Source organism: Centrocercus urophasianus, unplaced genomic scaffold (assembly GCF_019232065.1).
Source record: "Centrocercus urophasianus isolate 14NV4802_14NV808 unplaced genomic scaffold, USGS_Curo_1.0 seq_22, whole genome shotgun sequence".
Classification (NCBI taxonomy): domain Eukaryota; kingdom Metazoa; phylum Chordata; class Aves; order Galliformes; family Phasianidae; genus Centrocercus; species Centrocercus urophasianus.
This window is the reverse complement of record NW_024884778.1, coordinates 5,064,187-5,091,175: the sequence shown is the minus strand read 5'-3', so window position 1 is coordinate 5,091,175 and position 26,989 is coordinate 5,064,187. Positions and strand designations below refer to the sequence as shown.

Genomic DNA, 26,989 nt, shown 5'->3' with positions numbered 1-26,989 from the left:
AAGCTGCCACAGCAACCAGAGACCTGAGAATGCCAGCAGTTCCCAGGCAGGGCAAGCAGCATAGCTCTGCTCCCTTCGGGGCAGCAGGTTGCGCTGTGGAGCAAAGGCGCTGCCGACAGATCTACACTGACCTGCTGTTCCCATCACAGCAATTCTGGTGATGCCAGCTGCTTTTCCAGACACAGGGAAGGAAAGCTCTGACAAACAGGTTAGCAAATGAATGTTAAGGACATAACTCCAGAATTCCCAGCTGTTACATGCTGTTCGCTGTGAGAATTTCAGGGTATCCAGTTAAAGACAACACAATGTCAGCATTAACTGCTTCCTCTTGCTTTTCCATCTACATGCCCAATCCTACAGAGCTTTACTAATACAGGCTGAAATCTGAAGATTCAAAGGCAACTAAATCCCACTTAAACTCTCACAAAGGGGATTAAGTGGAACCTACTGCTGCTTCCACCCTGCTGCTCTCCGCAGGAGGGGCGATGCTCCTGTGTGCGGTGCCCTCCAGCTTTCAGTGCTAACTGCAGGACATTGGGCTGGGGACAGCAAACCTCACTTGTGCCAGGCTGCAACTCTGCGTGCTAGAGCAAAAAGAGCATCCCTTCCAGGTACTGCATTACTTGTGATTTAGAACAGCTAAGACTGCAGGAAGTGTAACTAGAAGCAAGGGAGACCAGAACCAGCTACTCACGTTTCCACGCAGAGAGAAAGAACCCACCTAGTGATAGCAAACCAGTTCACGGCATCGCACACAGCAAGCTGTGCATACAAAGCATGCCTCTGGTTACAGAAAGCCAGCGGTGCCATGGCACAAGCACAGCATGCTGATTTGGAAACACATGCCCAGAGCGAAGAAAACTTTCAATGTAACAGCTGAAAAGTAAAAATGATACTGTTCTATTCTGCTTATGGCTTAAAAGGAGTGAAATTTACATGTACTGTTACTAGATTATGTATAAGAAATGGGGGAAAGATTATTTTTTATGGTATAAGGTAGACTGCATTAGTGAATATAAATTCCTATGTGTTTAACTTCATCAATCTCTAACAAAATGCTGAATGGAAGAACACAAAATACAACAAACAAACGTATTTTCTAGAGAGAATAAAGTCATTAAATGGGTTCATTTTTACATTTATTTGACCAAACAATTGGTGTAGATAATGTTAATCTTTGCAGAATAATCATATACACACAAGAGTGGTTTTGGGACCCAAAGTAGATAGGCAGTGTATGACAACATTGCATAAACAGCTCTCCTACAGAATGCCTCTAGTTGCAGTATTCAAACACAGAAAAGAGTGGCTTTTGTATTTATCCTGGTGAGGTAAACACTTCTTCCTTCAAAGCTGTGCACATCCATGCACCTTCACAAGAACTGCTAATGACACCTTCTGTGCCATTCAGTCACTAAGTGCAGACCCAGTGGCATATTCACTGCTGTCCTAATGGCTGTAAGTTTTTGCCTTGAGCAACAGGGAGAGAGAAGAATGGAGAAGAAAAAACCTACAGAAACTGATGACAGCAGCCTATCTCCACTATTTGTGTGAAGGGGCAGAGATGAGTGCAGGCAATTTATTTAGAAGGTGATTGTTTTAAGGGAAACATCAAGAAAAAACCATTTACATTTTTTCTAGGCAGAACGTGGTATTGATCAGAGCTGCTCAAAAATCATCACTAAGAATTTATTAGACAAATTCTCACCTCTCTGCCCATTTACAAAATCTTCAAGACCCCATCGCAATACTCACTCATTTGTTCACCATTCAATTTACTGATGACTCCATGCAGTCCCTGTGCTGAGTGAGATCTGTACTGATTTCTGTAGTTACACAAGCCACTGGTATTGTCTTCTGTTCCCTGAGTGAATGATTCATGTAACTAACAGCTTGAATTTGGACTGTTACAGAAGCATATAGAAGCTAAATAAATTTCAGTCCATATCTGGGTACTGAAACTCATTTCTGATATAGATTTTGACTGATAGCATAGAAGTGAAATACTTTAAAACTGGAAACGTTTGTCTGTGTTTTATTCTCGATGAATCAGAAATGGTTTTTTTTGGGGGGTGAAGATATTTCAATTTAAGAATATTCCATGACCCTAACAGAAAACTGCTTCAGGATCTCACCTCACTCTAAGACCTCACAGCAGTGGTTACTTAGGAAAGTGGTTATTCTGAAAAGCGAGCAGCCATTTTCTGCCTGATGCACACATTCTCCTCACATACCCCTCTTATGTGCCACGGTCACACCTAGAAACACTGCACCTCGTTTCCAAAACCTAGAAGATAAATCACATTCCACCTATTTACAGGTACAGTATAAGAAAGGAAAGTCCTTCCCCTACCAACTACTCAGTCTCTTCTACTGTGAGGTATACCTGTGAATCTACAAATGAAAGTCATCTTAAGGCAAAACGTGTGCTTTCTAAAAAAAAAAAACAGAGAGAAAAGAAAATAAACTTTCATTTGAATAAAAATAGATACTGTGAGCACAATTTTTTTTACATTCTTTTAAAAATCCATAAAAATATAAACCCATTATCAGTTTGCTGACTCCTTACAATATAAAAAGATGATCGATAGTATTGTGAAATAGTTTTCTCAGTGTTTATCAGTGGCAAATTCTGGAAGAAAAGGAGAAAAAAAGATTTATGAAATTAAGTATTAATAAAACCCTTAATACCAAAATTATCAAAGCTAGGTGAAGATATACTTTTCAAGAAAGTAACTGCAAGAATTTGTGAGGCCCAATTTGCAAGGCTATCATTTGCCATGTGTCACAAAGAAAGTCCCCCATACACCGATGACAGCCTAGGAAAATTCCACCAGTCCTTCTGAAGAGACAACAGGGATGACGTCCTGTAAAACATGCACTCTTCCTGCAGGTATCTTCAAGGAATTATTTTTTGGCCACACTCGCCACTGCTTTCTTTGCTGCATCTTCAAGGTCATTTGCAGAGGTAATAGGGAGTCCACTTTCATTCAAGATGCGCTGGGCTTCGTGAACATTTGTTCCTAATAAAGAACATTGGCTATAATTAGTAATTAATATTAACGAATAAACGAGCCTCTTCTACTAAATCTCTATCAGAAGTGCTGATGCTTCAAAGTGCACAATATTCCACTTAACGCCAGATTCAATGACTGATTTAGACTGAGTTGAGAGGAAGGAACTCAACTTCAGTGACAATTTGGAAAGGCAGCTCAACATGATAGCACTCCTCCCTGCAAGAGGGACTTGGTAAAGATTAGAGGGTCAGTCCAACACCCAGCAGAAGGGGTAGAAAGATCCCACAGGCAAGAGCAGTACATAACAGATCGTGTACAAGGCCCTTACGATGCTTAGAAATTCACCATCCGCTCTTATCCCTGAAGTATAAAGGACTATGTACTGATGAAAATCTTAATCCTCTGGAGCTTTCCCCAGCAAAGACACTTTTGATCACTGATGTTTTGAACTTCAAGTCAGGTACTGCACTGAGCAAGTGGAATCCACCCTTCTGGATTGTGTCAGCAGTCACACACACACCGCATCCCAACTCGATCCTTTTTAGGATCATTTCTACCCCCTCCTGTGCATAAAGTTCCTTGTTCGTTTGCCACATCAAACCATTCAATTACTTTGTAATTCCTAGACCTATCAAAATGAATTTTAATTATACTTGGAACCACACATTAATTGCACCCTTAATAATTAACCAAGCAAGAAGCATTCTCTGTACTGTACAACTTCCAGAAAGCTCATTTTAAGGGACGATTTGTTTGTTTGTTTGTTTTCTGTCAGTCGTTATACAATGTCTGAATTTATACAGCATAAGTAGAGAAATTTCAAAGCTTATCTAAGCAGTGTGCCAAGTCATGGTTCCCACTCCTGGAAAACCAAAGACATCCCCACAGCACAGCCCCAGCACGTTGTGATGGGCACAGGAGGTGGAGGATGGTGCAGCCCACAGAGGTCATCGATTTGCAGAGGACACACTGTGAGACAGTGGCAACTTGGGGAAGAAGGTCAAAGACATCTGCAGTTTCTGACAGGAGGGAGATGTGGTTGCACAGTAACATCCAGAATGGTCCAGAACTTTTCCTACAGAAGAGCACAGTGACTCAAACAAGATCACGCTGTTTGAGGTTTTTCAATCATCCCATGCATTGTAATGTGGAAGTTGCTAATTGCCAGCAAAGAACTGTATAGGAAAGTCATAAGACCCTGCATAGGTCCTCTTCTCCATTAAGTTCCTTATATTTGTACAGCAATTCCCATAGAGTCCCAAAGGTTTTATCTACTTTAGTGTCATAAACACTGAACACCTGAGATGATACCAGCCTCTCAAATAGGATTCTACAAGTATTATCAGGAGAGCAAACGGAGACCGGGAGAGATTTTTACTGGAAATTTTCCCATACAGAAACAAACACTGTGACAGCTACATATTTAACATGTGCTGGTCACCAAATGGCAAATATTAATTTATCAGCAGGTATGAATCAAACAATACCTTGGGTCTGCTCTGCTCTGCACTGACTGCTCTGCACAACGCCTGTCTGACATGCATCACCGAATCAACACAAAACATGGTGAAGGCAGGGAGGAGTTTATGCAGATGATTGAAAATATGAAAGCTTAAAAGAATCTCACTGCTGTCAGAACACTAAGGTCACACACACTATTTATTATACTGCTTTACAGGCAGGCCATACAACCAAACATTTTTCAAGTATTTCATTTGCAGAATTTTTTTAAACGGACACTTTTTATCTCATCATGATGAGTGTTTTAGACACAGGGGGCATGCAAACTGTAATGATGTCCTGTTGAAAGCAGAGTTTTAAAATGAAATGTTCAGGAAATAGTGGAAACATTTAAGAGTGTACACAAGACATCATCTTATTAAAGTACATGTTAAAATAAATAAATAATGCCACTGTTCTGACATTAACCTCCTGCCACTGGATGGTGTCAGAGAACTGTACACAGAACCCTTATGCAGACTGTTGGAAGCAACCTGCTCTTTACCTGCACCATCACTAAGGAAGTGAAAATGCACAGCACTGAAGGCTGCAGGGCTTTGCTGCTGTTTTTTCCTCTCTTGTTGTCATTTGTTTTTTGCTTCTGTCTTTGTTCTGCTTTTTAGACTTGATTGCTATTAGGAGGATGCCTCTCTGATGAGGAAAAAAAAAAGATGTTTTCTCCTTCTGACACGTGTTACTACCAATGACACTCCAAAGAAAAACAAGAAAGCTCTAATTTTATCAGTATACACTTTCAAGACTTTATATTCTACTGGAAACCTGAACTCTGAAACAACCTCAATATTTGTGTACATGTAATCTGTCACATTTACATTTCTATCACCTTGAAATCTCTGCTCTCTCTAGCAAAGTGAATCTATTCAACTCATTGCTCCTCATAACAAATATTCTATCTGGGCATGATTCCACAATTGTAGGATTATACCTGCACACACTGTTAGGAACGAGACTGCACGGGTTGAATGAAAACAAAAAATAAAACACCCAATCATACTGCAACAGGATTTTAAAGCCAGGATGCCAGAAGAGATGGATATAAAATAAGTTCTAGACGTGACCTTGAAATGCCCCATTCTTTACTATTGGTAGGTAATGTGGCATACTAAAATCACAGCTAATGATACTAGACCACATTTGTGCTGACGAGCCATTGGGAGCGAGACAGACAAGCTACAGCAAAATTCCACTTGCAAAAGATTTCTAAATAGGAAAATAAAGACAGAAAAATCATCAGATGCTGAAAAATACAGATCACGGATCTTAAGGCTAAATATAAGAAGTCAGGGATTTAGGCATTTGAATAGAAGCCAGGTTGATTCCGTGTTTCCACATTTAAGTAGTTCTAATTCCTCCCAGTTCTTCTCATCCTAGGATGAGAAAAACACAATTCATTCTTTGAGAGAGAACAGAAAATTTCCAACACAGGAAGAAGACATCTAATTCACAGTTCCTTTTTTATTTTTTGCTATTTTCATCAAAGACTGAGCTACATAAGTGAGAAACAATTTTTGGCTTCCATACAGCACTACTGGTTTGCTCTCACAAAACTTAATTGAAATACATTACGTTTTAAAGGGGAAAAAAAAGCCCTGCATTAAAACAGCAGAAGTGAGTTTTCGACATCTGTAAGACATAAAATTCAGAATATGCAGTTTCTCCGTTTGCCTGTGAGCCTTTCAAACAACAATAATCCCATGTCTCAGCTGGTGAGTTCTTTACTGATAAGGCAAGTAAATACATGTAATTATAAAGTTACCATTTTCAAAGAGAAGAGTAATCCTTTCTTTATCCACTGGTAAAACAGCTTGTAATTATAATTCAACTGAGAACAAAGATTTGTCCACAGAATCCTGCTAAATCAAGGCAGATTTGACTGATTAAAACTCTAGTCATCACGACATTTGTAATACAGGGCATGTGGGCAAAGAGTCTTTAAAGTGCAGGTCACAAATCTGTTAGATTTACGGAAATAACCATGAACCTTCTATCGGAAAAATGGAAATCCAAAAAAAAGTGCTTGTCCCTTTTTCACCTTTTGAAGTGTAAAGTGTTGTCAGTGATGTTTTAAAAAGTCCTGGGTAGTCTTATTACCTCTACCGTACTCATTATTAATTCAAAGTCATATATTTGGATAACCCAGTACGAGTTCAAAGAAGAACAAGGAAGATGATTAAGGATCTAGAGGGATTGATTTCTGAGGAAAGATTAAAAGAACCAAATACATGTACAGTTGGGTTGGGTGATGAAGGAGCAGAGAAAGCTGGAGTTACATGCTAACAGCTCCTAGGTGTGACTGCTGAAGGCTGTAAACATCAGAGGTCAGCATCTAGAACGAATTCACAGAGAACACTAGGAATAACAGAAAGAATTAAAATGCTTTTGAGGTAAACATCATGCAGAAGTGGGAGCTGAATGTACTATAATGGGACACAATGTCCTAAGAAAACATGGCAACGTTATCCACTGCATGACCAAGAAGCCCAAGAAAAATATAATCAAACCTAGCAAAGAGCGTGCAATCACAGGAAGACAGCTGATGCAAGATATTTGCATTGAATGATGTGCTGGACTTGCTAAAGATTGAGCTTTGATCCCCGTGCATAAGCAGCACGTGGCTCTGCTATAGGCCATAGGCCCCAAGGTAGAAGCTGATCCTCCCTACTTCCAAACTCCATTGAGCAGCACCTTTCACATACACCTAAACATGAATATTTAAAGAGACCATAAAAACTCTATTTTTCCAAGGCTACTTAAGTAAAAAAGAGAAGTTTTAAGCATAGCAGTGCTATGCTGATTTCAGACAGTATACTTTTTCTATTTAGTGGCAGAAATCTTTCTTCTTCCTTCAGGATATTTCTCAGATAGCAGAAACAGACTGCCTTTAAAGCAAAGGAAAGAAGAGGAGCCAGTAACCACCAAGGAATGCTCTTCCTCACCTCTTCATTATTTCTTTACTGGATTTCCTCTAAAAATTATTCTATACCTTTAGCAAACTCATTTTTTTAATGGATTTTAATGGACACTTCACTTCTTGGCTGAAAACACACTGCAGTAAGCTCTCTGAGAAATACTACTTCTAACCTCTTTCTTTTAATTATATGGGAGAAAAATTAAGAAAACTATTTTGCTGCGGGTTTAGAAATAATAGAAATGCATTCAGCAAAAAAACACATGAAAAGGAAATACCTTCCAGTGAATAGCAACTTGCATCAAAATCATTTCTATTTGCATTGCAAATGTTACAAGCAAAACCATAATGCTTTCATTGCAAAATTTCATCTCTTTGCATACCACCTGGTACACCAGGGATATAGAAATACACAAGGAAAGAGAGCTTATTGGCTTTAGGTCATGCCATAGATAAAGAATTAAACATAGCGTGCTGGACTTAGTTTAGAGCTTAGAAACCAACAAAGCTGAAAACAGTACACTGTGAGTGTGAGGGAGGATTCTGTCTGGGACCACCAGCACTCACCTTCCAGCCTGACCACCAGAGGCACTTTGAGCTCAAGCTCTCGGCAGGCTTTGGTGATGCCATTGGCTATAATGGCGCAGTTCACGATACCGCCGAAAATGTTTACAAGTATTGCTTCAACCTGTGGGAAAGAAGAGTGGGAAACAGTTATCTTCAATGAACATGTGTGCCAGATCCAAAGCAGGGTAAAAACTTCCTCTGTTAGACAGTTTCATTTACAGAAGGCTGGAAGCTTCGTGGCTGTAGTTGAAGAAGTGGATTTTGACTGTATTGTTTCTGTAGTACTGTTGCAATGATTAAATGTCTTAGTCTAAAGTGGAACTGCAGTTTACATCATAAAAGACATTGTTAAGCAGAAAAGGAGAATTTCTACTCATAAAATAAAAACAGATAATTTACACTTTGGATTTGGAAGAATCTTCAGAGTTTGGGGCTCAAGACAGACTGGATATTTGTTTATGCACACTTCACAAAATAATACAGATGTATACTTGATTATAAGCAGTACAGAGGACATGATAACACACTTGCCCTGACTTGATAAAGATAAGTAAAAATCCCTTCTAATTAAAAAGGAGATGCATGCAATGAAGAGTTTTCACTGCTACAGATTAATTGATAACAACTTCAGCTACTGTTCATCAGTTCATAGAAATTGAAATTCCTGCACCCATTTCACCACCCAGACGCTTTGGGTCCCCAGCTTGAAAGGAGCATTTGATTTTCATGAAATCAAATACAGCAATAGTAAAAACTAATAATAAGGACAGGTAACAAAAATTGACAACAAAGGGCTACCTTGATGTTATAGAAAACAGCACAGCACAATGCCTTAGAAAGATAACTGTTCTTCTATACACATAAAATTGTGTCAAGGTAGCACAACACTGAATCCAAGCTCCCATGGCAGGCTTCCCACCAAAGCTCTTGGAGGGCTGAGGATGCTCCACAGTAACCTTCTCCAAGCAACACAAATAAGCTTTGCCAGATCACGCTGACTCACAGGAAGATGAAATAAAAAGAGGGGATTAGGTCTGAAGGAATGAAACAACACTGGACCTCACTTGTGCACGATGTCGACCATAGTTATGCTAAACTCACAGCACAAGGTGAACAGATTCCCCTTGCCCTGCAGGCAGACGGCCTCATGCTGGCACTGAGAACACTCCCTGCAGTCACACATGTGTGCAGTTCTGCACCACCAGGTCCAGCTTTCCTCTGCAGATAAAAAGTGACAACTAGCGCTGGAGATGTGCAGTCACACAGCCAGAAGTACTGCCATCCACAATACAGCAAGGAAAAGGGGAAAAATCTTAACATATGCATCACTTCCCACAAGTAATCAGCTCACTTGTATCCTTCAGTAGAAACCTAGAGTGCAAAGCCATCACTTACTATTGGTGTGTGCAGTGCAATGCAGATCTCCAACGCCAGCTCAACAGCCCTAAAATGAAGCTGGCAGTGGGAGCACATCGCTGACTTCTCTCAACACCTTCTGCTGCTCCCAGTTCCAAGGCTTCTCATGACACTGCCCTTGTTAAACACAGGCCAACATCTTAATGACACGTTAAATGCGTACGTTCACCAGTCTAGGGTTTTATGGTGATGTCACTGCAACTATTTTTTTAACCTCTGTGTTCCCAGAAAGTCCTTCCCTTTGTAGAAGCTACCAATGATGAAACCTTACAGGGCTCCTTCTCTGATTTCCTCCAATTCTACCTACCTATGCAAAGATTCATGGGCTTGGGGTGTAAAAACATCAAGGGAAAATAGAGCCCTTCAAAGTCTTATGCCATGAACCCCTAAGGTAGGGAGCTACCTATGCAAAATGCTTTGATGTTGAAACTAGGAGGACAAGTCCCAGGCACTGCTTTGCCCTTCCTAACACATGCTCCTAAATCAGGGCCATTGCATCGGGCATGTGACATATCAACTTAACCAAGGGTATTTACTTTATTAGAGATAAAGAGGAGGATATTATGCTCAGTACAGATATTTTAATTCCTAATGCAGACATTCTCATTTAAGGATCTGCTTTTTAGCTTTCAAGCTGAATTCTAATCAGGTCTTCTAATCCATTGGCAGCAAAAGGAAAAAAAAGTTGAGGGAAATTAGATGCAGCTCAAATAATTGATGTTTGTGTGTTTGACTTTAATAAAAATACACTGTTAAATTAAAGAGGAGTCTAAAAGGATTCAATCAATAAGAAACTGATTCAGGTGGAGAATTCAATCTTGGGTTTTATCGTAATCTTCCAAATAAGCCAACACATCAGTCCCAATGATGCTGAGATTCACTTTAACTTCACTGAAACTTGTGAACATTGCTTGTATATGCTTGCATAGACTGACGAGATCTTGAATTTCTAGTTGAAAGAACTTTTAACATTCAGACCCAGCATACAGATGGAAAGGTTTTCAGTATTTCAGGTGCACAGAGAATGTGAATCTCTGCATGTTCAGTATCTAATGTGTGTTCAGTATCTAATGCACATGGAATGGCAGATTAATAGCAAGATGGTAAATTGCCCAATACAAGACTTGGTAGCATTATTACCACATCTACCCAATAGTACCCCTTATTAAATTAGTTTGTATTTCAGTGACATTATCAAGGAAATTCAAGATACCAGCATATCCAAAGGTTGGTCTTTTTCCATCCACTGAAACAACTGATATGAAATCACCCTCAAATGTACTCAGAATTAATTACGGACTCCTCTGGAGAAACAGAAGAACCCACAACAGCATTAAGAAGTCACCACCAATGGTGGAAACAACCTGCAGGCTGCCAGCTCCAAGCAGAAGGGGTGGAAACTTAAGTAAGAGCTGCATTACTGCTGTCTTCATGCCAGGTACAGCATGAGGCATTGCAAACGCTGCACCCCCTATTAAATTCACAGCTCCTAAATACTGTATGTACATACGTACAGACACAGAGCCTTCCCTCTCTTTATACGAGAAATATTTATGTGTAGCTGCATCTATATTGCTTAATTACTACCAATTTTAATTTACAGCGACTTTTTGTTAAAGCAAGCCTTGACAAGGTTTGACAGAGCCTGCAGTCGTGCTCTAAACTCCTGACATTGGAAAAACAAAACCAAGCCAACAAAAACCAACAAAGTAGATGTAGAGACCAATGGCAGATGCTTCAACTCTAACAAAAACCCAAATTTCACACAGAAAAAAAACCCCACCATGACTGCTCACTAATCTGAGTTTTCACAACCACGTGAAACAAGCACAGGTGGCCACCAGTGAGGGCTGTCTTGCTTTCCTCCATCTTTTTCCCTCATATGCACACACAGATGCATGAGTACTCACAATGAACTATAAATATTATTGTATAATCTCTGACCTTGTGTAAATTGTTATTTATTTTAAAAGTAGCCACTCAGCAGCTATCAATAAAACCGCACCTGCAGCAAATTAAAAGCTCTGCTAGCGACGAGCTCACTCACGCTTTGCCAGAAAAAAAGAGAACACACAAAACATACCCAGCTTTAGTAGCTAACTGAATTCATCTATTAACCACTCCTAGCTCTTCCATCAGCTAAAGACACACAGACTCTCTGAAACAACCCCGCATTTGTCACAAGATTTGTTCGCCAGGACACTGCAGTTCACACCCACACTGAGGACAGTCCATCCATGGGCTGCAGTTGGCCAGCTTGTTCTTGCCTGGAGACTTACAGTGCTTCCCAAGGTTATAACACAAATCTTACCCCTCAGTCCTGATGGTCTAAATTTGCATCCTCAAAAACATGTTATTTTACTAAAGTCATCCACAGATTCACCCAAAATTAAACAAGCTAAAGCCAGCAATATGCTGTCAGGCAAAACTGAGGTGAAAAAAAAAATACATGCAGAAAATGGGAGATGTAGTTCTTAATTTTCAATTTAATAAGGCACATTTAATCCTTTCTATTTTTCCATTGGTCTTTATATTAATGTATTTAGAGTTTTAAAATATTTGTTTTAAAGTGAGAAAATCAGATTGCCTGCAACTCCCAGCATCATGTAACAAAACGAATGCCATACATTTGCATCTTTGCTCCACTTCTCTGCTCCAACTGACCCAAACATTTCTAAACATCCCTACATTACTCTACTTTGGTTCCAAGTTACAGCTATTTACTCTTATCCAGTACTGAAATCTTACTGTCATCTACTAGCTTCTTTTATCAGGCAATGCTCATGGTTCATCTGCAATTAAAGAGTAAGCCTACTGTATCAGCAGTACGAGTCACAAACACAGAAACAATTGCTTCAGACATCCACTGGAGGACAGTGCAACTCAATGTGGAAAGGGAATACAAAAATCCCCTCGGAAGGAAGAGCGAGGTTATTTTTTCTACTTAAAAGCTGAACTCTATTTTACTTTATGAAATGAGAGGCAAAGTGATATTTTGCATCTTTAGGGTGGAATTTTCAAAGTCTGAAGGTAATAAAATTAAGGAAGATGAGTCATCCAAAAGTAAAGCAAGAATGCCTGCAGTCAAGAAATACCAGTGCCATGCAATTTTGAATGTTTTTGACTGTTCTAAAATGGGTCAGGGTTTAGGATTCACTATAACACACCGTTATATCACAGCATGAAAGGAATGCTGATGAATCCTCCAAAGATTCAGATTTTCTTCTGGGACGGGGGACTGGCTGACAAGTAGGAAAAGCACAGTCAGCATTTCCCTTACTATTGTTATGTTATTTTGGCTTTTATTGAAGAGGTTCCTGAGGATTGTGCGTCTCACAGAGAGTGAACGTGTGGCTCTTGCTACATCAGCTGCTGTACATCCTTTGGGAGCAGAAATATTCCCATTCTATGCGCACAGTCTCCTTCAACCTCCCAAATACCACTGCAGCCACCACAGCAGCCTTTGGAATATTCCCTTCAGCATTACTTTTCAGTGAGGCAAGTCACTGGAGAAGGCCTCTGAAAGGCTTCCCACCTGTGGGTCACACATTGGGCATGTGGTCACACACTCATCATAACAATGCCATCACTGCTGTGCAGTGGCACATGATCACACTTCAAGTGTGTTTTGGAAGATGTAAACCTTTCCATGTTTTCTGTGCCTGTGCTACTGCCTGACAATGTATCAGTCAGTCCCTGTCCTGAAACCATGTTCTCGACTGCATTAACATGAGCTAATTAATCCTACTTCAGAATCCAGGCAGAGCGGGCAGAGGAGTGCCTGCAACCATGTAGGCATGTTTTCACTGATAGGAAGCACAGCAATGTCCCAGTGTAATCTTTATTTATGGTAATAAGGGACAAGAATAAGGAAAGAGGGAAGGAAAAATCTTGAGGCCACAGTGCTATTCTAAAACATATTTGAGAGTTGAGAGAACAGCTTTTACTATCATTCGGGGGATGAAATGCAGCTGGCAGTTGCTAAAACAATTGCATTTCCAGTGCCAGTGTGAGAGGATAATGATCATGGGTACAAGGAATAAAAAAGCATAAATTAAATTTGTTCTGACTATTGTTTAAACATCTGAGCTTCAGAGAGATCAAGCCCCTGGATGAGCCCATGCAGATCAAAATAAAATTCAGGGGTAATGATGACTACCTCCACGACTGCATACTGCAAGAACAAAAAAACGCACACAATTCTGCATCAAAGGTGCAATATTGCCGATGTTTTTAAATTTTCTCTTTGCACCCCCAGAACCAAGGGTAGATGCATGTGTAGGTCTGAGTTAGGGATTTTATTTTGGAAAAGAAATGGCGCAGCCATCCACCCCTCTCACAGGCATATTTGGAAAGCGCTGGTCATTAAACACTTAGGGAATTCGTGTTATTTGACTGCACCATATTAGCATAATTAGTTATAAATACTCTCCAAACCCACTTACCCAAGGTGGTTTATAGACTACAAAAGGTCTATTAAAACTGATCCAATATTTGCCGAATTTTGCCTGCGTACTTTTTAATTTCTCAGAGAAACTGTACTGTGTGCCACCCATAACATTCCCAGCGTCTGAAGCTGAAATCGGATTTCTGACAAACAATAATCAGCTTTCTGAGAAATAATGCAGCAAAGTGATCCTCATCTGAGCAATGTCATCCGACAGGGTGCGTGCGCGCCTGCTATCTCAGCAACGCGCTGTGCCCCAGGATGGATCTGTGCACCGTCTCGCTGGGCTTTACGATGCATTCAAAGGCCGAAGGCCAAATGATTTTACATCATTCAAACTCAAAAAACGCAATGTTCCTGGAAGGAGGGAGAAGATGGATAGATAAAAATGGAGCGAGCACAATACCCGACCACAGCGCGGGGGCAGCCAGATGAATTGTTCACACTAAGTGATGCTGCTCAGTGCATTTGGGTGCGTTAACAAAAACTTAGCCAAGGACCCAAACAATAAAGTTTTGCAATCAGGAATAGTCACAGAATGACTTGACTACATAGACCTGCTGTTTTGATAATCAGTTCAGGTCTTGACTTTTATTTCAGTTAAAAATTCGTATGATCCATTTGTGAAGATCTTCAGTCATGCCTTCTCTCAACCTGTTGGCCACGGATGTGATTCTGACATGAAGTTCAGCTCAGTGGTGCTTTACTGCAAACTGAGAGATTAACTTCAAAGTTCAGAAGTGGTGGGAACAACTGGGGCCTGAAATCTTGATGTAATGTTTGAGAAATACCAGACGAGTTTCCTAGCAAAGCACAACAATTCAAAACATCATTTAAAAACTATTTTCACCTATTTTAAAACTGTTTTAAAAGAAGAAAAATAATTCTTATCCTATAAAGCTGTCTCAGGGCTTCTCTACCTACTGAAAGTTGGGAACTCCCTTTGCATGAAGATTTCACTTTGTTTGACTTCATATCTTAACACACCCTAAGCCATCACACTACTCTTATCTTTCACTTTTCCCAACGTTCAGTTCTACACTTTCTCTTGAGTAAGGGACAGGTCCAGCTGCTACTTTTCCAACCATTATGGCAAGGGGATTTATCTCCTGAAACTAACACCCATCCAAACCATTTTCATCCCCAAAGGTATATTTAAAGAGAGAATGGGAGTACTGTATTTATCTAGAGTATCAAAATATTGATTGTAACCACCTCAAGGGAGAAAACGTGAAGAACAGTGAATACTTTGCTGTAGAGAACCTGAGATCTTCCTATTTTTCACCTGGGAACCATCTCTGGCACGTATTCCCTACGTAGAAAAACATAAATGCTATACAAGCTTTTAACTAGGTCACACTTTTTTCTTATTAAGACAGTGGGAACTTTTATAAAGGGATTTTGTAATTCCAGAAGCTTAATTAATGTGTAAAAATGCATTGTCATGGGTACTGAGCTGCATATACACGTCTGAAGTCTGCAAATAATTAGAAACAGTTCTTTTATGGTAACATGCTAGTCATCAAAAACCCAAACTGCTGTGCTCATTAGGTTCTGAATTACTATCACATAAAATCAGCTAACTATTAACACATAAATGAAATCATGGAAACAGTAAAACTAAGGAAGGTACAAAGACGGGTAACAAAGATACTGAACAAGCTTTGGATACGGAACGAGCAAATAAAACAGGGCTTTCCATCTTAGAAAAATGAAAGCTGAAACACAGTATTTTGGGAAGACCGCAAGTAGCGAGAGGAGAAGGAGCAAGGTGCAATCAGTGCCTGCCTCCAGGGATGTTTGTTGCCCAGCTCTTTGTTTGGGCAACCCCAGAAAAAAAAAAAAAAAAAAAAAAAAAAAAAAGGATAATCAATTGTTTGGTCATTTTTATATAGAGAATACTGTTACTGTGAGGACTGGCACAGCATACTGTGGATGTGAAAAGCTTACACGAGTCCAGAATATACAGCCATAAATTCATGGAGGAAAGGCAAAGGTTGGTGAATACAAGGATATCAAAGATCACTTGAAAGCAGGGGGCATGTGTCAAAAAGCATCCTCACATGCTTGTCCTCAGCTAATGCTCTTTTCTAGGAACTGGCTTTTGCTGCTCTTGGAGACAGAAGATGATATATCAAGGCAGATCCAAATGTTACCCAGTGCAGATATGCTCCTCCATTAAACAACTGGTACATCTCTCATTTAATTATTATTCTTATGCATTCCCTGCTCAAATTAAATAACAAAGCAGTTAGTGCTTGAATGTTTGTTCCTTTATCTGTATCCCTGCTTACAGTACTGCCTAATTTCAGCAGTTACCATTTAACTGTTGAAGAATGTGTCCATTTGGCAGATGATTGAATAGGTAATTAATACCCCACCATAAAGGCTTGCTGCCACCTACACAATGGTGAGAACTTTTGTTCCAGAAACTTCTTTGGAAAACTGGCCTGTCCAGCATTATATATTGTAGACATTTAGCTGAGAACAGGACTGCTGAAAGATGGATGTTGATCCTTATCATTTGCAAGGTTTATTTAAAGTAATTTAAACTAAAAAGTGACAGTTTTAAAAATTAATGGCCAGTAATAACACCCTGACAAATAGGATGCTAAGCTAAGAACTGTATTACTGTGAAACAGGGTGACTCAGAAGCTGACGAAGTGGCTCTCCATTCTTTTTCGATTGCCTCGCTACGTGTGAAATCATAAAATGCAATTTAACATTATTGTTTTCCCTTAGAATTAAGGGAGGGAAAATGCCCTGAGACATCAGCGACGTTACCTTATTCACTCAAATAATCTAAACTCTCATCTTCATTTCCAGTAAAGTTTTTTTAACCTATTTTCTGCCTCGAAAAAAGGAATCAGCTTCAGAGAAATAATTATTTGATAATGAACAACCAGACACTTTTCACAAATTTATCAAAGCATCTTATAATAGAAGCAGAGTTGAATTTTGTTAACCACAATTCCAAAGTGATATAATCAGCAAATCTGAACTGTGAAAGAAGTTATACGGCTACATTAAGAAACAGATGGAGTGAGCATAAAACAATCACAGATAAGCCAGCATAAAGGAACTTAACTTTAGAGTAATCAAGGTTGAGATGCTCAAGGCAGCCATGGGGAGTCATAGACATTAAAATTAGCAGGAGAAGCATGTAAATCACAGTCTGCTTCTTATACTTCAGTGCAGGCTTGTATGGAGCAACATAAAGAACTAGAATTCTCTCACTTAACCATATTACACTCCTTGACAAGAGATTTTGCAGTACGGGCAAGGAAAAATACTTAGGAGCGCGAGGCTGAGTGTTCTGTAAGTACCTAAAAAAATCCAGATGCCTGTCAACTTCAGTGAGAAGCAGAAAATCTTAAATTTTCAATAGATTTTAAATAGAAAAAAAAAGTCAAAAGCTGACCATCTACCTCAAAGCCCAAAGACCTCATTTGGCTTGAGCAACTGACTTCCAAACTCAAATCTTCTGCAGTGATCCATACCGTGATATACTGTGAACCTAATACTGGTTCCTTGGCATAGGAATATAAACAGGAAATGAACCAACCTGGTTCTATTTCAACTGCAGTATTACATGCTAAGTGAACGGTTAGGTCCAGCACTGCCTCACAGGTTTTAGTTTCAAAATCAGTTAAACAAGTACATGCAAAACAATTTCTTCATCTACAAACTGGTACCATAAAAGTGACATCGTAAGTTTAGGAACTTCTTGTGGCCACTTTCTGTACTCCTTTGCTGGATGACACATGGAACGGGAAAGTCTGTCCTTATCTTGGAGTCTATTTCATCACCTAGCATGCCTTGTTTGCAGACAAGTGCCCAGAACCTATCACAGACGGGAAAGCTGTACAAATAAATGCAAATTCAAAGTCTCTATTTCAAAGATAACAATGTAAATGGTTATAAGTAAGGAAATTGATGCAGGCAGAAACAGTTTAATGCATGTACTGGGTGTAGATTTTGTTAATTACTTTTTAAGTACTTAAACACAGTAGTAGCTAAAGAGAATTTGAAAGAGAGATTACATACAAATGCTTCCAAGTGGGTGTTTCCTGCTGAGCTGCAGTCTGCCATAGCAGCCCTGATTAATCAGGGAAGCCTTGCCTTCACTTTCTAGTTCCTTAATGGCCCAACACCACCCCCATTCCCACCCTCTCTCTTCAAGCACCAAAAAGGCTGCTCCTGCCTCCATTCTTTACTGCCAGCTGATGCCTGCCACTGGCTAAGCTGAAACAGCCAGCCTAAGACACTTTCTTACCCAGAATTTCACGTCTAAGAGAAGCTTTCCGATAAGATTCCCAATGCCACTCCACTGACACCTTTTAGTTATGGTAACCTCAACCCTCAAAGAACTCTGGGTGTGACAAAGATAAGGCTGTGACTGTTGCTCTCCATCTCCATTTTCCAACCTAGATCATACTGGAACCTTAGGGCACAAGTTCCTGAAATGGCTGGAATCCAAACCAAGCATGAACAAAAGGAGAGAGAAGCAAGATCTCACCTTTTCACCTGAATTACCTGCAATGCAAAATCATCTCCTAAGACTCAGAGCTCTTCTTATTACAGACTTTCATGTTATTCTGCATCAATGCACTGTATGGCACAGTGGTCCTAGGCCATCGAGAGCCAGAGCAAGAAGAGAAATACAGGCAGTAATGACACCGTGCTGTAACAGCAATTAGCCTCATCCAGCAGCTGCAAAATGACCGTAGTTCAACAGGGAACTAATGTACTGGCCCTGAAAGCCAACCCGTGTGCACTTCAAGCTATTGTCTTTTAATTCATTGCAGTTGGCATTTTAATGCTACAGTTCACCTCCATAAGGATAATGCTGAACAAATGTGGATACCTGCAGCCAGCATCACAGCAGTGTATGGAAATACTCTCACCAGTACCATCCATAAGCAGACAGATTACAGTTCTGAGAAGCAAGAAGGTGACACGTAGGTGTGTCCCAAAAACTCTCATCCATTGCACACCTTTGCAACAAGTCCTTTGCAGAAGCAAAACTTCACCAGTAATCCCATTTCCATGGGACACCAGTCTGAAGTAGTGTGCTACGTTTGGTCTTTGGGGCACCAACACATAGCTAAAAAACTCTGAATTCAAGAAGTAGTTCAATTTGGTAAGGCCATCTATCAATTAAGAGAGGATGCATGCTAAGAATCACACTGAAAACCCCTCTAAAACCAAGACACCCTGCAGCACTCAGCACCTCTTGCCTCGGTGACACCTTGGAGTGCTTACAAGCAGCAAACAAGAGGACTCTGACTTACTTCAGCCTAATTAAAATGTTTTAAAGGAATTTAATTACAACGTGCCAAACCACACAAATGTAAAGATCTTTCCTACAGAGAATTAGTGATGAATTGAATAATTTTATTTTAATCTAACTGTTGGCAAGCGATGTGGGTTTCTTGTTTGTAAACAACCATACTAATGCTAAACATATTTATTCACAACTTGACACGAAATACAACTCTGTAATTAATCATTTCCCTATCTAATTCTGACAAAATAAAACCCCAAACTTGTACCCCTTTCACATTATGAAACAGTCAGTTACACGCAAATGAATAATTATCTGAATTATCAACTATCTACAGATGCGCAGCTCCTTTCAGCCCAGACAATGGCATACCCCTGGTGCATACTGGTAATCTCTCACACATTCACTCCTTCTTTGTTTGAAGTGAGAAAATCTCCTTGCATATTAAATAAGCTCAATCATGGGCTATTTAAACTATTGTTTCAGGTTATCTATTAATTGCAGGCTTCCTTCATTGCTAAGATGCCAACCGTCTTACTAATTGAGAATCGCCTGCGTGAGTGGGTAAAATGTCAAAGGCCACAGGTTGAGATTAATTCTGTAAAAATAAGGTAACGCTTAATTCCAGTGACAACTTTTCACAGCTTGACTGCTTGAAACCCTGTCTTATTGTGACAACACAAAAGCTAAGTTGCAAATAAAAAAAATACTCATTAGAGCTTATTTAATTTCACAGTCTTAAATAATTTGCAAGAACAGTTTGCTTTTCGTATCAACAGATGTTTAAATCTGAAACTGTATGATTACAATTCCTGTAAAACAGTATTTTCATCTGAAATGCAACAATTAAGAGCCAATATGAAGACATTGAGAACTATGCTGCTCATGTAAAAAGATTAAATTCTTTGTACAAATGTTACATTAAACACAAATAAGACCAGAAATGTAATACAGTGCTTGATTATGGCTTTGAATATAATGTTTGTTTGTATGTTTTTTTCTGCTCTGCTTAAAAGGGAAAAAAAGATACACAACATCTTCACAAGCTCACTGCAGTCTTACAGAATAAAAACAGCACACAGGCACATTGTGCAAGTGACACCTTTGACAGTAAAAAGCTTCTGCTGGTAAAAACACACATAAAAACCACAACTCAAACCACTGAAGACAACAGAACTCACCACATGCCACAACCTTGACTAGAACACCATGATGCCAACACCCTTTTTCATGATGTTTAACCCCTGAACTAACAAAACCCCAAATCTTTTCTTTGCAGACTCAATATCAGCGTGCTCTAGAAGTCTAACTTAGAAGCCAGCCACTTAATTTATGCACCTGTAAGTCACTGTAGTATCACAGACGGGTTTTCAGTGATGTGATGGAAAGACGAGTGGGAAAGGAAGAGAAATAATTAAACTTCATACTTCAGGAAGTCAACTGAATGATTCTTGAATAACAACAGATGATAACACACTTATCAAAGCTTCCTTTTGTCGTTCGTCTTCACTGACTGCAGCTGACTGACACATTCTTTTATAATCCTTTGCCAGCTGCAGACTGAGAAGTCTTTTAAGTTAGTCCCTCAACCCAAGCCTATGAATTCAATTCTTTCCACAACTGACTGGGCAATGGTTCAAAACTTCACTTCAAGACACCTGCAAAACCCAATGTTCGACTTAGCAGAAGAACAAACAGGTTATTCCTTGCATTTGTAGGAATGCCAATTCAGTTTAGAATTACAGACTATCTGGATGAAAAACTGTAGGGCTATTAAAAGTAAAGCATCATAAAAGTACCTTTGCTCTCCAAAATTCTAGACAGTTCCAATTTTGATTCAAATTTGAGGCATATCTTAATTTCTAAGACCATCTGGTAAGTAGGGTCCAAATAAATGTTTTTAAACCCATTTCATTGGCAATATTTTTTTTCTCACCTATATACCATAAATTGGACCTTGCTGCTTAAATCCACAAAGAAAAACATTTAACTGCCTAAACTTTCTTCTCCATACCAAAAGCAATGGTGTATCTCAGTTGAAACTGCACAAAGAATGTATGCTTTACAAAAAAAAGAACCCACAAAATAATTAAAGCCAAGGTAAATGGTGCAGTGATTACTGCATCACTCCTTTCCTTTGGGATTATTCCAGTCATACAGAGTGAAGTTGTTCTCAAAAGCTTTGATCATGTCCTCATGGAGCACATCTCAGCAATCGGAGGATTCCCAATTGCAACTCCAGACAACACATTACTGCAATCAACATTGATGCAAATCAGGAATGAGAAGTACTGGAAAAGCAAGCGAGGTCCTTGCTGAGACAATCAGTACATTTCACTCATAAATGCTCTAAAACTTTCCATTCACATCTATCATCATCTCTTGATTTTTCAACTAGCCAGATGACAAAACCCAAACATTTGATTAACAACGTACCAAGAGGCTTCAGAACTCAGAATTAAAGCAAGAACAATCTGTGCCAGCCAGTCACGGCTGCTCGTGCATTATGATTAAAATAAAGAAGCATTTCCAAAGGTTCCTCTGCAAGAGACTATTAAAGTAGCAACAGTGTAGAAGAAGCTGCATTATGATGGATTTAAATAAAGCCAGGTGGGATTTGGAAAGGGAGGAGCAGAATGAAAGGGTCAGTGTTTATTTTAGCAGATATCTAGAGCGAACAACTCAATGTTTCACTTAAGATATGAAGAAATTCTCTAGAAAGGTGAGAAGTTACATAGCCAAGGATGTAAAGGAAGCAAGGTGGGGAGAGTCAATGAAAATTAGAGGGAGAAATACTGAAATGACTCAGTTTACTATTTTTTATTTTACATTTTTTAGATTTTTAATTGCTTCACATGGGATGTCTTTAGCCTTTTTCTTGGAAGGAGCTATCTGTTACGGGTTACTGTCAGAGATACAGTGACTAGGAGAGATGACAGTTCTGACTCAAATGCTTATACCTGGTGTTTACTGATTCTATATACTCTTCCTTGAAGGACAGGTCACTTTGGATGCAGCAGCTCACTGATGTTTCAAGGAAGTTTCATTCAAGCAAATTGCCAAGGGAAGACCAAGAACAAGTCGTATCACTGTTCCCAAGGTGTTTAAATTCTTAGTCTAAACAGTTAGACCTCTGAAACGGCCATTGTTTTTTGCACTTACTTAAAATGAGCACTCATTCAATGTCATCATCTCAGTTATTTTCTGGCCTGGACTTCAATTTCCCTTAAAAATTTCCTTCCCTGCAAAACAACTGGTCCAGTTAATCACCATCATAGCCTGCCTCCATTATTACCTGCTAGGTTTTGATTACCTGCACCTCAGCAAATCCAATATCACTGATTTCTGCCTATAGCTACAGCTGTGATGATGACTTCTAGAGAACAGTGGAACTGGCAGAAAATGCTGAAGTAGTTCTGCACTGACAGCTTGCTTTCCCGTTGGCATAAAATTCATGCAGAAGTTGCAAAGCTACTTTTGACATATTTATTTATTTTACGGCTCAGGCTTTAAAATCAAAAAAATCTAGCAAGACTTTACAAGTGCTATTATTTGAATCTGTCTGAATTCTTCTGCCATACTCAATACTCTGGAATTGCAACCCTCTCTCATACCCCATATTCATTATTTAACAAATGGGATCCATATACACATCTAATGGGAGAGCTGTGAATGCTCCCAGTGAATGGCTCACATGGAAAAGGCACTAAGATTCTTTCAAACATTTTGCTGCTGAAGAACTAAGAATCTAATTGTTGCCAGCTCAGAAAATCAGATGACTGCACTGGCCAACATTTAAGTTATCCTACCAGTTGAGGCACAGGCAGGACAAACTCTTGAAACAGGGATTCCTGCAACAGTTCAGCTCATGGATTGCTGGATATGGATGTCACCAGGATGCTTGGATCCTGGTTCTAAACACCTCTGGTTTTAGCACTCATTAGAACAAATACTCATTGCCCTAAGCTTGAGCATTTTCCAGCCTTCACTTGTATGTCATATATATGTAAGCATTCATCTAAAGCCACGTCAGACTACCCATATATCAAAAAATAAGCATGGAATCCATTAAACACTGCACATAGCTGGGAGCACTGCAACTCTGATGCAAAACCTCAAAGAAACAAGAACCATTCTATTGATTTCTGGATAGCTCTTTTGGTTTTCCAATTATGAAAAAGCTACAAGTAGCAGTTTTCTTCAGTATAACAAGATGCTGAAGTTGTCGCCTGTTTCTCATTAATTTTTCATTTCTACAAGCAAAAGTCTTTCCTAGGAGTGTTCTGTGTCAGTACAAGTCTGTTCCATTCACTTTTCAACACCAGACACGTATTTATTTCTAAGCTTTCAATTTCATTGCATAGCTTGCTATGCAACTTGCACACATCAGCCAAAGCAGCAGACAGCTTTTCACCAAAAACTTGTAGCTTGACATATACCTTGTCTTGCCTTAGGCTTAAATTGATTAATTCATCTTCCACTTGCAGTAAAGTCTTCCATTTAAAATGTTTTAGTAGGAAGAGGCAGATTTTAAAAACTGAACCAGATAGAATGCTTCCAGCCCGCTCTGCATATATAGTTTAAATACAGTGTTATGCTCTGCTGTTAAGGAAGTCTTTAACTTAATTTCGCTGTTACTAATGCCATAAATACCTGGTTTCCACATATTCCTTTCCAATTCCTTTCTGTGCAAGAAGACTACAAAGCAATGGCTGTCTCAGGGATTTCTCCTCTTGGAGTTTTCTGGTAACTGGAACACTGACTGTAATTTTCACTTTTTATTTTTTTTGCAAGAAAGTTGAGTTGAAGAATTCTACCATAATAAAAACATGAAAATTGACTTGACTTCAGAAACTCAATCTAATACATTTTTGAATGGAAGAGTCCAGAGTAAATTTTGCCCATAAAATACTTGAGAAGGCAACAATATACTGCAACTTGAAAACAAAAACTGCAGATTCTAATGTGAAAAACGGAATCATAGGTATAAAATTTGATAAAACATGGAAAAGCTTACAGGTATATATATGGTACCCTCCTTAATTAATGACATTTGTATACAAAGATTGAGAATTTCTTCTACAGTATGCAGCTTATTCAGCCACATGGCTTCGAATTGAAAGCAAGAATTTTTACTCAGGAGTTTGCAGGAGGTCAGACAAGATGATCTTAAAGATCTTTCCTAACCTTCAAATCTGTGACTCAGGGTGTACATACAGATTCAGTTTTGTAGAACTCCCAAGTGTGGTAAAGCATTGAGCATATTACTAGTAATAAATTTGCTTTTATCTTTGAGCAGAAAGAGTAGATGGCACCTGGCTTTCCCCCATGGAAGTAGGTACGGGTGTCAAACCAGCACATGCAAGCCTGCTCACCTGCTTTCATTTAGAAAACTATACTAGATGAACAGTTGATTCGCATTTTTTAAGTTTGTTTCATTGAAATGCTGCTGGTATCAAGGAAACTGGATTCAAAAACACTGAACTGAACAGCAAGTCCTGGACACAATATATTTTATACACATTAATAACAGCGTTGACTGCAAGAGTTTCTCAAGCAAGCGAAGGGAATCAAAGCTCGTATTTCTGTGGGTATTCACTCAAAGTCAGATAAACAGTAACAAGTAGGGCATCTTTTGTAATACTGATGCTGACAATGCATCAAGGAGACGAAAGAGGCTATGGTAATTTCAGGGTTCATTAGAAACACAGGGGGTGGGGAGGAAATCAGATTTTGCCAAATAGAAAAAGGGAAATCAGTAGGGAAAGCAGCTCTAATTTCAAGCTTGTATTACAAATAAAGTTAAAAAAATAAACTGCATTCCTAAGTATTTTTGTATGCACCCTTTAGAAATGCAGACACTAATTTAAGCACAGTCTTCTGCACAAAAAAAATAAAGGTAGTGACCTAAAGGTTATAAAGTTATAGCTCAGTGATCCTTCTTCATAGATGCCTCAAGCATTCCATCTCTTACTTTCCCTAAACACTCTGAGCAAGCAAATACCCAGTGACAGGAGCACACAGCAGGTGCTTCCTCAGCTGAGAGAAGGATAAGATGATCCATGCAGCATCTATCTGCCACTCCAAAACATCTGAAACAACTGAAAGGAGAATCTTCTGTTGACTTAAGTGAGTGCTGGATGTGAGCAAGGGGTTTCCCACTTTTCAGAGGTAGAACTACGCTTAACAGTAAAACATCCATCTACATTCTTCTACTGACCTTCAGTAGCCCTAGAAGGCTGGAAACATTGTCTGATAGGTGGCATCTAGTAAAAAGGAACACTTTCAGTGAATATCTTGGTAAAATGTACCATTTACAAAGTACTGAGAGTAAGAGAGTGACATAGCATCATCCTATGGAGCACTAACAGCAATGGCAATCTACGTACACAGAGAACAGATGACTGATCATCAGCAAATCCACAAGCTGTTCTCTTGACAGCTCATTGTGATGGCAGGACATGAAGGAAGTTTAACCTAGAAAAGCAGGCACCTACAAAAGACTATGCTGAATGGAGATAAACAGATGAAAAAAATGAAAGTTTCATTCACTCAGTTTTGTAACCCTAACAAAGATAAAGACAAGCTGACTTTCAGCTGACATTATCCCTTTATCAGGGCAAAGTGTGGTAACAATGCAAAACACTCCTCATGTTGCAAACATTGTCCAAGCAGTGTACTGGATACTGCATTTTGGGGGTTGCTAGAAACACCTCCTTCCATTTAACACTTCTCCAGGTGACACTGCCCTGTGGCTTGTAGTTGTAGGTCACAAATTGCAAACAGCAGCAGTGTTATTAGTTGATTTTCGCTTGTATTTAAGACAAGAAGTAAGTTTTAGACCTTTTCATATACAGAGCAAGTCCAATTAGCAGGCAGCAAAATGCTACACCATGCTGTTCTGCAATAAAACAAAGAACCAACCCAAAAAAACACTGAAAACATCTTTGCTGAAGACAAGGAAAGATATGTGCCTTCACACATTCAGGTAGATGAGACATAAGCAAATACCAACGCTTAAAGAGAGAACGAGGCTGCAGAATAAAGAATACTTGGCTGCTATGACATCCCATTTAAGCATGAAAACTAACTTTGAAGCACTGCTACGTGGCCTGTTCTCTAAGCACGCAGCCGTACACATGTTCCACTCACATTTCCAAAGCTGAATTTATCCTGATGTTACAGCCCCAGTTAGTGAATATAATAAAAAGCAACCTAAGCAGTGGAGATCAGAAACTATTGTTAAGCCTGTAGATTAATGCTGCTAGTGACACTCAACAGACATGAGGTAGCTACTAAGCCATTCAAACCATGTATTTTAGAAGCACGTGTGATCCTTCCTCTCTTCCCCTCCTCAAATATTTATTTTCTAATAGCAATAATGACCTCAGCATTCAAGGCAGTCTTCCAAGATTAATGACCAGTGGAGGTTAATGGTCCTTAGCTATTCTTCGAGCCATCAACTCCTCCCAGCCAGTCATTAATCCCCACGAAATGCCTTAATGCTTCACTTATTACTGCTTAAGCATCAAGCCTGTAAATTTTCAGGGCATTAAATCTCAAGAAGTAACCTTTCTCTCTTCAACAAAACAGACAAAATGAAATTAGTCACTTCATTTTTATAGGCATTCTCTCAGCCTTGCAAAACAGTACTATTTATTTGTGTTTATTTGCATTTCTTTGTTTTGGACACTAATAAATGACATCTCCCTCCTTGTCATTTCAGTAAATTCCCTGACAAAATACTGGTATCACAAACCTTCCTCAGCCAACATGTCGGCAAGAAAAAGTAACAGCAAGAATGCCTTTGATTAGTTTCTTTCTGC

At 39.3% G+C, this 26,989-nt stretch overlaps 1 protein-coding gene across 1 annotated transcript in view; it reads right to left on the bottom strand.

Moving 5' to 3' along the window:
- Positions 1 to 1,122: 1,122 nt before the first annotated feature.
- The window catches only part of SUCLG2 (succinate-CoA ligase GDP-forming subunit beta), a 101,916-nt gene continuing 76,049 nt past the window's right edge, over positions 1,123 to 26,989 (bottom strand). The window contains exons 10-11 of the mRNA XM_042823310.1: positions 8,014 to 8,134; positions 1,123 to 3,023 (exon numbers count right to left, since the gene is read on the bottom strand). Of these exons, the coding sequence (XP_042679244.1) occupies positions 2,908 to 3,023; positions 8,014 to 8,134 (237 nt within the window). The 3' untranslated portion in view covers positions 1,123 to 2,907. The remainder of the gene's footprint in view (positions 3,024 to 8,013; positions 8,135 to 26,989) is intronic.